This window comes from Astyanax mexicanus, chromosome 1 (genome assembly GCF_023375975.1).
Source record: "Astyanax mexicanus isolate ESR-SI-001 chromosome 1, AstMex3_surface, whole genome shotgun sequence".
NCBI classification, from domain to species: Eukaryota; Metazoa; Chordata; class Actinopteri; order Characiformes; family Acestrorhamphidae; genus Astyanax; species Astyanax mexicanus.
In genome coordinates, this window is record NC_064408.1 from 69,211,603 (window position 1) to 69,224,169 (window position 12,567).

Consider the following 12,567-nt stretch of genomic DNA (forward strand, 5'->3'; position numbering starts at 1 on the left):
GAAGAAGGAAGAGAACAAGAAGAAGAAGAAGGAGGAAAAAAAGGAGGAGGAGAAGAAGAAGAAGAAGAAGAAGGAAGAGGAGGAGGGGAACAAGAAGAAGAAGAAGGAGGAAAAAAGGAGGAGGAGAAGAAGAAGAAGAAGGAAGAGGAGGAGGAGAACAAGAAGAAGAAGAAGGAGGAGATGAGGAGAAGAAGAACAGGGTTCATGCGCCGAAGGTGAAAGCACATTTCAGTTTATATTTATAGATATTCAACAAAAAAAAACTTCTTTCTAAATATAGTTTATGTAGCTCAGCTTTAAGCAGCTCTGCAAAATTAATAACACACTCTTCAGGATTCCAAATCAGTTGTTTATGTATTTGTAATTTTTCATTCTCTTACAGAATCATATTGTCATTACTAACCTGCAAATGTGGAGGATCTGACTGCTTCTGCAGGAGCGACAGCAGTGAGAGAACACTCTGCTGCACCGCCTTCAGCTCCTCCTGCAAGCGACCCCACTCCTGGATCTCTGACAGCACTTCACGTCTCACCTCACTGCTCTGTTCTCTGAGGCTGTGCATATAAACACACATCACACATGTTTTAGAGTAATCAGATATATCTAGTGAAAGTACCAGCAAAATCCTCCTAACCCTTTAATGCTTAAATTGTATGCTTCTCACACACATATTCCATACACAATAGTTTAGAGACATATACAGTGCCCTTCAAAAGTATTGGAATTGTGAGGTCAATATTATTATTTCTGCTGTAGAATGAAATAATAACCTGTTGCACAGGTTGTCCGGATACATTAATTATTAAAACAATAAACAGCGCTGAATATCTACACTCAGTTTCAGATTTGAGGTTTATCTGTGCAGGCTGTGCATTTATATTTATAGTGACCAACACGAAAACCGGAGAGCTGGTTATGTGTGAAAAACAAGCAACTGTGAAGCTGAGAGAAGAAGGAAAATCAATCAGAACCATTAGAGCACAAATATTGTCAATAGCTAGAACAACAGTTTGGAAAGTCCTGAAGAAGAAAGTCGTCACTGGTGTACTAAGTAACAGGTGATGAACACCTGGTAGACCAAGAAATACAACAGCAGATAATGACAGAAACACTGTAAATGCTGTAAAGAAAAACCCTAAACAACTGTCAGTATCATCAGTGACAACCTCCAGAGGGCACGAGTGAAGATACCACAATCTACTGTTCACAGAAGACTTCGTGAACAAAAGTACAGAGGCTTCACCAGAAGATGAAAAACACTTATTAGCAAGAAGAATAGAAAAGCCAGGCAGGAATTTACCAAGAAGTAGAGACACACCTGTGGACTGATTATGGACTAATGAGACAAAGATGAACCTTTACCAATATGATGGAAAGGCTAAAGTATGGAGAAAGAAAGGATCTGCTTTTGATTCCATAAGCACAGTGGAGAAACACAGTGAAGGTAGTGTCATGCCTTAAGCTTGCATGGCTTATTCTGGGACGGACTCAATAATCTCCATCGATATAAAAAAGTGAACTCATTGTGTCGGTCAATTAATCGAAAGATGAAAGCAAACTGATTGTGAGATCCTTCATTATGCAGCACAATAATGATCACAGAAGAAGAATGCAGAAGGTTAGTGATGTCAGTGGGTCACTGACATGATGCAGTTACTGCAAGAGAAGGATTCCTCACTGTTCCAATACTTTTCGAGGGGACTGTACATACTGTGTGTAAAATACAGTTAAGCTAAAGCATTGTTGTTTCCTCATTTAAAAAACAAATTAGGTAGAGATGTAAAATGGGTCAATTATAACCCACCAAAATGTGACTCATATTTACTCCATTAAAAGTGTAAATATCCTCCCCAATATTGAATCCTTTCAGACTAAAGCATTGGCTACTTTAGCATTATTATCAAGGAGGACCAAGAACCAAAAAGGACTATCAAAAACACTATCCAGCAAACCTGTGTAATACCTACATAAATGTAACTGTTTGTATTATGTTCTTATTACAGCTTGCTGCAATTGAAGGCTAGGCTAAACTATGCTATACTAATACTGTAACCTGTTACAGTGATGAACACCAGCCAATAAAAGGAAAACTACATAAAATTGCACATATGTACTATTTATACAAAAAAAAACATTAAAAAATAATTAAAATAAATACATTCTGTCACATTTAAACTGTATTGCTTACATATATTTAATTAACTGCTAAAATGTGAACACAAAAATCCATCAGTGCCCTCGAGTTGAAACGGTTCAAAAAGTCAGGCAGCTGGTTGATGAAAAGTTACAATGGATAAAAATCTTGATGAATGGTTGAGGAAATGCTCATGCATTAAACCATTGTATTATATATATAGTTGTGAATTGCATACCTCCGACAGCGGCTCTGCAGTGACTGCAGGTCCTGACTCATCTCAGTATGTTTGCTGAGCTCCTGCAGGTTTGATCCACTGCGCTGCAAAGAGACCAGGATGAAGTGCTCCTGGTCCAGAGCATCCTGAAGTTGTTCAGTTTGGACCAGAATCCATTTAAGGTTCCCCAAGGACCTTTTCTCTTTACCGAAATTAGTGAGAACACCATGAACTTGCTCAAGAACTCCTCTGGACTTATTGATCTAGCAGACAAAAAAAAGAATTAGGATCTTTCCAATCAACACATTTGGAAACACTCTGTTCTTTAAAAATTATGCTTAGTACAATATCTAGTTTCCTTTACCCTTAGTAAAAGTTCCTTCCATTCTGTTTCTGCATGCACCGCTCTGGATTTGAGGAAATCCAGTCTGCGCTGCAGTGTGGCCCAGTGTCTCCACAGATTGTCTAGAGTCTGATCAGCGGATGCATTACAGTCTTGGAGCAGACAGCTCTCTCTCATCTGCTCCAGTCTTTCACTCACGCTCTCCAACTCTTCCTGAAGCATCTGTATAAAGCAGTATGTGATGATTACACTACTGTGGAAATTGGAATCACTTATGGTATAATTTTTAAACAAATAATACTTATTGTATTACATAATAATACACTATTATTAACTAACATTTTATAAACAATTCACAAAATGTATTTTCTATGTTGTTATCTTTAATAATAGATTGTTTCGCGTTTTGCATGTCAAATTGTTCAAAATAAACAAAGCTCTGGAAAAAAAAATAAGAGACCACTTAAAAATTATGAGTTTCTTTGATTTTACCAAATTGAAAACCTCTGGAATATAATTAAGAGGAAGATGGATGATCACAACCATCAAACCAAACTGAACTGCTTGAATTTTTGCACCAGGAGTGGCATAAAGTTATCCAAAAGCAGTGTGTAAGACTGGTGGAGGAGAACATGCCAAGATGCATAAAAGCTGTGATTAAAAAGCAGGGTTATTCCACCAAATATTGATTCCGAACTCTTAAAACTTTATGAATATGAACTTGTGAAACACCTAAAAGCTCTGCATCTTTTTTCTTATTTCAGCTATTTCGAATTTTCTGCAAATAAATGCTCTAAATGACAATATTTTTATTTGGAATTTGGGAGAAATGTTGTTTGTAGTTTATAGAATAAAACAACAATGTTAATTTTACTTAAACATATACCTATAAATAGCAAAATCAGAGAAACTGATTCAGAAACTAAAGTGGTCTCTTTTTTTCAGAGCTGCATATATACATATTTATTTGCCCTACAAAAACAATTGCATTTACCTTAATATCCTGAAGCTGGTCTTTGCACTCTTCTGAAAAAGCTGGCTTATGTTTGACCTTTTCCGAGAGTTTGAGATCAAAGTTTCGGAGAAACTGGTTCACTTCATCATGGTGTTTCCTGTGACTGGACTGCTCCCTTAAGCACCTGAAAAGGGCAGTCCAGTTCAAAAACATTACAGTTAAAACATGCCACTCTGCTTCAAGCTGGTTCAGTTCACTGAGGCTTCATCATAATGTTCTCAGGCTTTAGGCTAAATGTGTGTCTTTATAAATGATTGCTGAGAGAAATGGCTTTAAGGTAATCTTGAGGTTTCAGACTCACAGCTAGAGGGCAGATTGTTTTATATTTTTTTTTTTAATAAAAAAACAAAACAAAACAAAAAAAACAGGAAGGAAACTTTTTTTTAAAAGAAAAAGCACTACAATCTGAATAACAACACTGACGTTTCTAGCTACCTTTGAAGGGCATTCAGTTTGAGCTGAATCTGGGCTTCCAGAATAGCATCCTCCACAAGCATATGGCTGATAACTTGGATTTGGAGTTTCTCAGTGAGAGAAGTGGAAAAGCAGGGATGTGCTGGCAGTCTGGAATGGATTTCATCCATGTGAGCCTGGAATCCTTTAGATAGACTGGCCTGGGTTTGTTGAGTATGGTGTAGTTCCTCCATACAGTCTTTAAAGCTGGCTGAAGGAATCAGGAGTCTGAACTCAACCTGCTGGAGGAAACCCTGAGCATGTCGGACAGCCATGAGGTAATCACTGAGGCCCTCCTTAGCCTGGAGCAATTTTTCCTGCAGAAAAACAATACCAAAACATTCAAGTTACTGAGTTTTACACAACAGTAAATACACAGGTTTGTGGACACTCCTTCTAAAAACAGCATTAACTACTATAAGGTACAGTATAATACCCATTGCTGACAAAGGTGTGCATATGTACACACACAGCTGCCAATAGAATAGGAACGTACTGGCACCACGTCTAATGCCAGGTGTTCGAAGAAAACGAATACATCCCTCAGTATTGAGTGGAACGGTGTTCTCTGGAATGATTGTGGTCAATTAAATACAAGTAAGTGTGTGAGTTATAACCTCACCAACATTTATGGCTAAGTGCAATCTAATCTTCACAGATACACAGATTTTTTTATCAGATGTAATTTTTTTTTTTCAGATTAACAAACACAATTTTGTAGACAATTTAGATAAAGCAGTGCTTGGTGGTATACAGGTATATATATATATATATATATATATATATATATATATATATATATATATATATATAACAGCGCCGCCAAAAAAGCACAGTAGCAGAGCATGCTAGGATGTTTTATTTCTGCATAAACACTTTTTTTATGTAGTCTTTGGAACGCGCTCATGTGTTGTGAAAAGCAGAATTAGGGTAGAAACATACTTGCTTTTTGCCCATGCGTTCGCGTAGACAACCGGCTGCATTGTGAATGTGACTGAGAACATACTAGCCTATGTGCAAGCGTGTAACTAGAGGCTACCTCTAGAGGGCAGAACATATAAAGGACACATCATACAGATGCAGGTAGCTTCGGACTTGGTCACACAACTGCTCCTCAAACCTTTCCGCCATTTTGATGCTGATTAGCGGCTGCACTGCCCCTACCGGTTTTGTGTGTATTGCACCTCGCATTCGTGTCGCCTTCATTTTTGAAGGACGTGCACAACCTACACTCCAAACAGACTCAGGATACGTGAAGCAGCCATGATGCGAACGCGTAGTTAACAGCAAGTATATCTCTAACTTTAGAGTGCCTATTCACACCTGAATTTTTGAGAAATGTTGTTTGTAGTTTATAGAATAAAACAACACTGTTAATTTTACTCAAACATAAACCAATATAATAGCAAAATCAGAGAAACTGATTCAGAAACTGAAGTGGTCTCTTCATTTTTTTTTTCCAGAGCCGTATAATATGATGATTTGATGATGTTTAAGGTCACATTTATGCAGAAATATCAAACATTCTAAAGGGTTCACAATCTTCCAAGCACCACTGTAGCTATGTAGTTAGCTATTCTATACATGACATGAAAGCACTTACCATGTGCATCTTGCATTCCTTCAACGTTCTTCTCGCCGCGTCAGTGGCTTTTCCATAGCTTTCAACTGCTGTAGAATCTTTGCAGACCTCCAACATTCGCAACACAGAGAGCAGAGACCTCTTAAGTGTCCAGCAGTTTCGCAGCTCCTCAGTAATGCTCTGGTCAGTGGGTTCCAAGCAGTTAATATGCTTTAACTGGTCTTCGGCGTTCAAGAAGTGCTCAGTCAGCGCAGCAGACAGCTCTGTGGGGTTGCTGAGGAGGTCTGCCACTAGAGTGCGCTCAAGGCCTGTAACTTCAGTGCCAACGATCTGCTCCCAGGAAGCAAGGCTTTCAAACATGCTCTGGATCTTCTGCCTCTCTGAGTTGAGCTGGGAGGGATAGAGATCACCGGATAGAGTCTCTAGTTGGTCAGCAGTTTCTTGGCAGGATATCTTCAGCATGGGCAACTCTACTAAAATGCTCTGACCCAGTTTGAGTCTCTTACTGGTTTCTACGTTTCTATCAGAGAGCTGAGAGACTGTCCTCCGTATTGCCTCACTGCAGGTATCTAAACGCTTCTTGGAGGCCAGGTACTTCTCATGTTGCTCGGCCTGCTGGTCCAACAGCCTTGCTCTTGCTTGTAAGGTGAGGACAGCGTGCAGCAGATCTTTCCTCCGAGGCTCCTGGCAGTGCTGAGCTTCCTGCACTTGCGACTGGTGCTCCAACAGCATGTATCTCACAGGCACAAACGCAGAGAGTGACTCCTGTGTCACAGGGTACCTTTGCTTTTCAAAGTCAGTAGTCATTTGGCGCAGGCTCTTCTGAATGGCAGCGAATTCTTCTGCAGAAGATTCCTGAGCATGCAGGAGTTCCTCCAGTTCCCAGCATGAGGCTCGCTTACGTCTCACAATCCGAAGGATCTCAGTTCGTAAGGTGGTGAGCTTGTTAACAAGGTGGAAGCTCTCAGACACATTAAGACTCTGAATCACGTCCTTTGACTCTTCTAGAACGGTCTGAACGGTCAACAGCCGTTTCTCAGCTTCTTTTAAGGTAGCTTTGTGTTTTTGATGGTGGACCTTCAGCTTTGCAATGGTGGATCCTCCCACCAGCTCTACTGCTGCACATTTACTCGACTCTTTCTCTAGCAGCGACGACACCCAGCTGCTATTCTCTGTGATCTGGCTCTCCAGTCTTTGTCTGGTGTATAGCATTTTATAAAGTTCTGCTGAGGAAGAGTCTGATTGCTGTGAAATCTTACCGTACAAGTTTTCTAAGGTCTCTAGAGCAGAAAGCATCACAGCAGAATCCTCCTTACCAAGTCCTGCTATCTCCTCTCTCAGCTTTTTAACAACAGAGGGAACTTTAGATCTTCTGGATGATATTTCAGATTGAAGCTTCTTCATGCTGTTAATCTGCTGATTCGCTTCGTCAGGAAAGAGGGAGAGCTTCTTTCTCTTGCTGACTTTGTTCTCTACACCTTTAGCCCAAGTTAAATGGTCTCTAATAACCTCAATAACTGAATGATCACCAGGTCTGGTGATACAAGGCCCAAGCTTCTCTTGAATATGACTCAGTTGCGATTTCACACCCTGTAAGGCTTCCTCGATGTCCTTCCTCTCCTTCTCCCCTACTGGACACTGAAGCATACCCTGCCAGAGTTCACACAGGTGCAGGTAGCGCGCGTTCATTTCCACTAAGTCAGAGGAGGTCTTTATTCTCTGTATGCTGTGCTGGCTTTGCGCATGTGACTCAGGGGAATGTGAGGAGGGTTTTATCATCTGCAGAGACGCCAGATCACCCAGCAGCACCTCAGCATCCTTCAAAAGTACAGAAGCTTCTGATGAACAAATCTCTGCATGCCTCAGACTCAAATCTGCAGTCGCCTCCAAATCCTGCCACTTCTCCTGTAATCTCTTCACCTGCAGCAGGCACACCATCGGGCCCTCCGCCTCTCCTAAATGGGTGGATATCTGGCAACATGTTCGCAGGAGCTCTTCCAACATGCCCTTCTTCTGCTCCACGGCTTTAAGGAATGCATGCAGCTTTTCTGCTCGAATGGCGCTGCTTTCCAATGTAGTCCTATATTTTATAAAAGATGAAAGTGGATTATTTTTCAACCTAATGCTATTTTTTTTTTTATAAATCTATGAGGCACAATAGTCAATGTAATAACTTTTCTCTTTTTTTTTGCTTCAGTCCTCCCTAAGTTTTTTTTTTTTTGTAGCACATTAATCAACCTGTATGACACCTAAGCAGACAAAATGCTCCAGCCTGCTACTGTTATTAAATAAAAACACAACTAATATAGAAAACTTTACTTAGTGCACAGTGGTACCTCAAAAAAAAACTAGTTTAGCTCAATGACTGTAATTTTTTAATACCTGTAAATATGTGAAAGCTAAAAACAAACCAGTAAAACTGAACAAAAACAGAAAAAAAGAAAAATAAATAAATATATATATATATATATATATATATATATATATACATATAAAGGGCTGTCAAATGAAGGTGTTAACGCACACGAACATTTTTTTTTTCTGAAGTGGTTTGCTTTCTCGTAATTGTTGTGTGGGTGTGTAATCTTCGAGGTGCTACAGCACATTAAGTTATTTTTCTCGATCATGTTTGTTGTTTTAGCATGGCCACACATTTTATTGATGAAGCAGGCTACAGTACATGCCCAGTACTTTGCTTTAACCCAGTTTCTGCTCATATTTCCGCTGGAAAAGAACCAGAGTTTGGGTGGAAGGGAAAGGTTTAGCTCGTTCTGGCCCATGGAGCTACGGTGGAAACTAGCTCACGCGACCACAGTCGAGAGGCAGTTAACATTCGTTAACTACATCTGTGCTGCACGTCCCATTAAAACGCCCTTTTATACTCAGCAAATTAAATTCTAATTCAGTAATACTCACAAACAAGCTGATGTTTACAATAATGTAAAAAAAAATGTCTAATGCATTCTTTATTTTAGCGCCCCACGTTGGTTTTACCCGCCTCAAACTTACATGTATATACTAGTATAATAATTGCATTTTACATTTATAACATTCATTTATTTACATTTAAATATCCACTATCAACTTACAGGCTTAGTGAATCCAGCTCTGCCTCCAGTTTCTGTAGAGTGTCCTGCAGTGTCTGTTTCTGCTGGTGATACTGAGTTATTTGGTGGAGTTGGGCCTCTTTAACCTGTACTGTGGCTGAGGCATCAAGCAGTGCTGCACTCCATCTGCCCTCCATAACTGCACTCTGCTGAGAGTGACCAGAGCCTACGTCCTGAGACAAAGCAGCCACCTGATCCTCAACACACTGCCTGCAGTCCTGAAAATGAAGAAAGAGAAGACAAGATTTTAATCAAATGAAATTCTACAGTTTCGATTTGCCTGTTTGCCTGAAAACAATGATCACAGTTCTAGCTATGGAGTGTGAGTTTTTGGAAGCGTATCAACAAAATATTGAAGAAGAAGAAGAAGAAGAAGAAGAGAGAATCGGCTTGTTCATCCGTGCTTTACAAAGTGCCCCCTAAACTTCTCCACATTTGTTTGCCAACAAACTGGGTCAACTGTTGACTGTAGGTAATTTTCTATTAGATGCAAGTGCTGGATTGATAAACGCCTGCAACTGTGTTAAATAATTGGTAAAATTAACAGTGATAAATTAGAACTACTAGTAAAGATAAAGATATCTGTCATGATTTACTAGAATTTAGACCATTACTTTATGATGTTTCTTACTGTATACTTTGTTAATAGCCATAAAAATCTCATAAACAGGCATACTTCAGCTTCCTGGAGTTGCTGGGTCATAAGTTCAGTGTTGAGCTGGGCTGGTCGGTATCGACATCTCAAAACTCTGAGGACAGTCTGTTCCAGCTGTTTCTCTGTGCGTGTCAATGACGGTTCCAGGAACAAGGGAGATTCTCTAGACTGACGGTCCTGTAAAAACAGAAAATACATAGTAGATATGAATCTAAAAGACTGTTTGTGTTGCTTGAGTTTATTCTGCCTCACAGGATAGCACAGGAAACCCCAGTGCTGGAGCTTCCTTCCTGTGCAGTCTCTTTCCATGACTGAGCAGTGGCAACATGACTATCCTGGTAATGACACTTCAAAGTCGGGCAGGGTTATCTGATAACCACACCGTGACGTGACCTCTCTCTCTCTCTCTCTCTCTCTCTCTCTCTCTCTCTCTCTGTCTCTCATTATACAGTAATGAGAGAGAAACATGTGCCATTTTTAAAATGTACAGGACTGCACAGAAGTTGTTCATGCAAGCCATTAAACAGAGGCGTTAAAGTTAAATGGAAAAAGATAATATTAACCACTATGAAAAATAATTCTTAATTTCAATTTCTTGATTTGTTTTGGTCAAATTTAGATGCCTCAGATGTGTTCACTTAATATTCAACTAAATAAATGCAACTGAACTGGACTCAAACACTATACCTAACCATCAACTTAACATTGAATGAACTCTAACCCGAATAGGTTTTATATTTGAGAATCTTTTAAGTACCACATTTAGCTTTGAGGACAGATCTGCACATTGGAATCACCTGGAAGAGTTTTCCCAGAGTCTTAAAGGAGTTCCTGGAGGTGCTGAACAATATTTGTTGCTTTTCCTTCACGCTGTGAAGCTCCAGCTTATCCAAATGTACAATGAATGAACCCTAAAACTTAACCATAACTCTAACCTTAAATCTAAACCTTAATCCTAAGGCTAAATATAACCCTAAAAGGGTACAAGTAAATGTTAGGGTCATGTTTAGATGTAGGGTAACCATCTGTATCTTAAGAGTTAAATTGCATTCTAGGTATTCTCTGCTGCAGTGCTGTTAGCCAATCAGAGGTGATAATATTTGCATGTATGAATATTAATGAGCAAGAGCCAAAACCTGACTTTCTTCAAAGACTAGTAATTGAGTGATCTAAAGCAGGGCTAAAAAGAAACACCAGAGAACTTTTTTCACAAAAAAAAAAATAAATAAATAAAACAGCTCACATGGCATTCATTTATACTAGAGACCTAAAAATTTAAAAATGAATGAAAAAACAATGGAATTAGACCTTAAATAGGCATTTTAACAAGTTGTTAACTGACCATCTATGAGGCATCTACAATAGTAACATATCCAATTTAGGTGCTTTTATTATTATTATATATTTTTTAAAGCTGCTGAAAGCCAACAGAAAACTGCTGATTGGTATTTCTTTCTTTGACACTCACTGTGGAAACTCTGCTAGTATCAGTCAGAGGCTGAACATCTGTAATAATGTCCAGTAAGTTCGTCCACCCTGATGGTCCGTCCGGCTGGTCTTGGATGCTGCTCTGTCTCTCCATGCTGCTCTTTTTAGGACCCTCACTCTGAGCATCACCATCTTCAGGCACATCTGACTCGGAGCTGAACATTTCTTCTGTCTAAATAATTATAACATAAAAAGCAGCATTAGAACTTCTGCACAAGCAGCCGCAGCAAATGATAACGCGGACTGTTTTACTAGAGGAAATCATATCCCAGCTCCACCCATGAGAGCGTGAGTAAGCCCCAGTGGCAGTTGAAGCTGGAATGCAGTCTGTTTGAGAGGTAGGCCATCCCTCTGGGAGGCGTGGTGTGTCTTTAGGCCTCAAGCAGTATTAGAGAGCAGCAAAAACTGGATTGTACCTATATATACACTTGACTCCCGGGTTTTGCTTTGCTGATATAGATACACAAATTTAAAGACACTTGAAAAGATACACTTTAATGAGTGCTACAAAAACATAACTGACTGCTAAACACATCACATTAATTAAAAAAATCAGTATTATTTTATTTCTAAACTGAAAGCAGAGGTGTTTCTGAGTGGAAAAGTAATAAAATATTGTGTTTAATCAAATTCATCCGCTCTGAAAGGAGACCGCATCACACCCGCCCAGTTTAAAATTATTCTTCCGCATGCTCAGTGCAATTACCTATTCTCACCAGAGAGGGCCCTAAGCCCCCCAAATGGCAAAATTTACAGACATCAGCTTTAAACGTTATTTGAGATCAATAAAATACTGAAATAAAATGTAACTATATGTGGCGAGAGTGTAGGCCAAAACTATGTACAGTACCTCATTCACTCTTCTCACTCTTCTTTTTATAATTTTGTACATTGTAAATTTACTATTGAAGACATTAAAGCTACTAAAGCAGGAACACATGCAGAATTATTTAGTAAACAAAAAGTGTTAAACAAACCAGATTATGTTTTTTACTTTTGATTTTTCTAAGTATAAGTACTTAGAAAAGTATAAGTATTAAGCTTGGAGGACAGATCTGCACACTCTTGGTATTTTAATCTCAGTGTCTTCATGAGGAAGGACGAGAAGAGAGGACGCACACGCAAGTAATATTTATTAAACAAAACAAACAATTAAACAATAAACTAAATAGGAACTCGTAGAACAAACTGAATCACAAACAGAACAGAAATGCAGCCGAGACAAACGTGAACACGCAAAAGAACCGACAAACTAACACTGAAGACAAAGGAGCTTAAGTACACACACACAAGGCGGGGAAAGGGAACAGGTAACACCTGGGGACTAATTAATGAGGGGCGGAGTTACAAATGAACACAGGTGAATGGATAATGACTGGGAAACACATGGGGAGACGAAAAACACAGGAAAAACAGGGCAAGGGTGTGACAGGAATAGTTTTCTCAGCGTCTTAAAGGAGTTCCTGGAAGTTCTGAACAATAGTTGCTGCTTTTCCTTGAAGCCGTGAAGCTGCTTCTCACCCCAAATCACCATCTCAGTTGATCAGGTTAGGTCATGAGATATTGAAGGCCA

General features: G+C 39.3%; 1 protein-coding gene across 8 annotated transcripts in view; it reads right to left on the minus strand.

Annotated features, from left to right (window-relative positions):
* LOC103031412 (nesprin-2) overlaps positions 1-12,567 on the minus strand; it is a 157,193-nt gene that overhangs the window by 83,824 nt on the left and 60,802 nt on the right. For all 8 annotated transcript variants that reach the window (XM_049482150.1, XM_049482120.1, XM_049482143.1 and 5 more), the window contains 9 exons: positions 10,975-11,166; positions 9,528-9,683; positions 8,834-9,069; positions 5,766-7,824; positions 4,145-4,479; positions 3,689-3,833; positions 2,716-2,916; positions 2,373-2,614; positions 404-554 (listed from right to left, as the gene is read on the minus strand). In XM_049482150.1, coding sequence (XP_049338107.1) covers positions 404-554; positions 2,373-2,614; positions 2,716-2,916; positions 3,689-3,833; positions 4,145-4,479; positions 5,766-7,824; positions 8,834-9,069; positions 9,528-9,683; positions 10,975-11,166 — 3,717 coding nt within the window. The remainder of the gene's footprint in view (positions 1-403; positions 555-2,372; positions 2,615-2,715; positions 2,917-3,688; positions 3,834-4,144; positions 4,480-5,765; positions 7,825-8,833; positions 9,070-9,527; positions 9,684-10,974; positions 11,167-12,567) is intronic.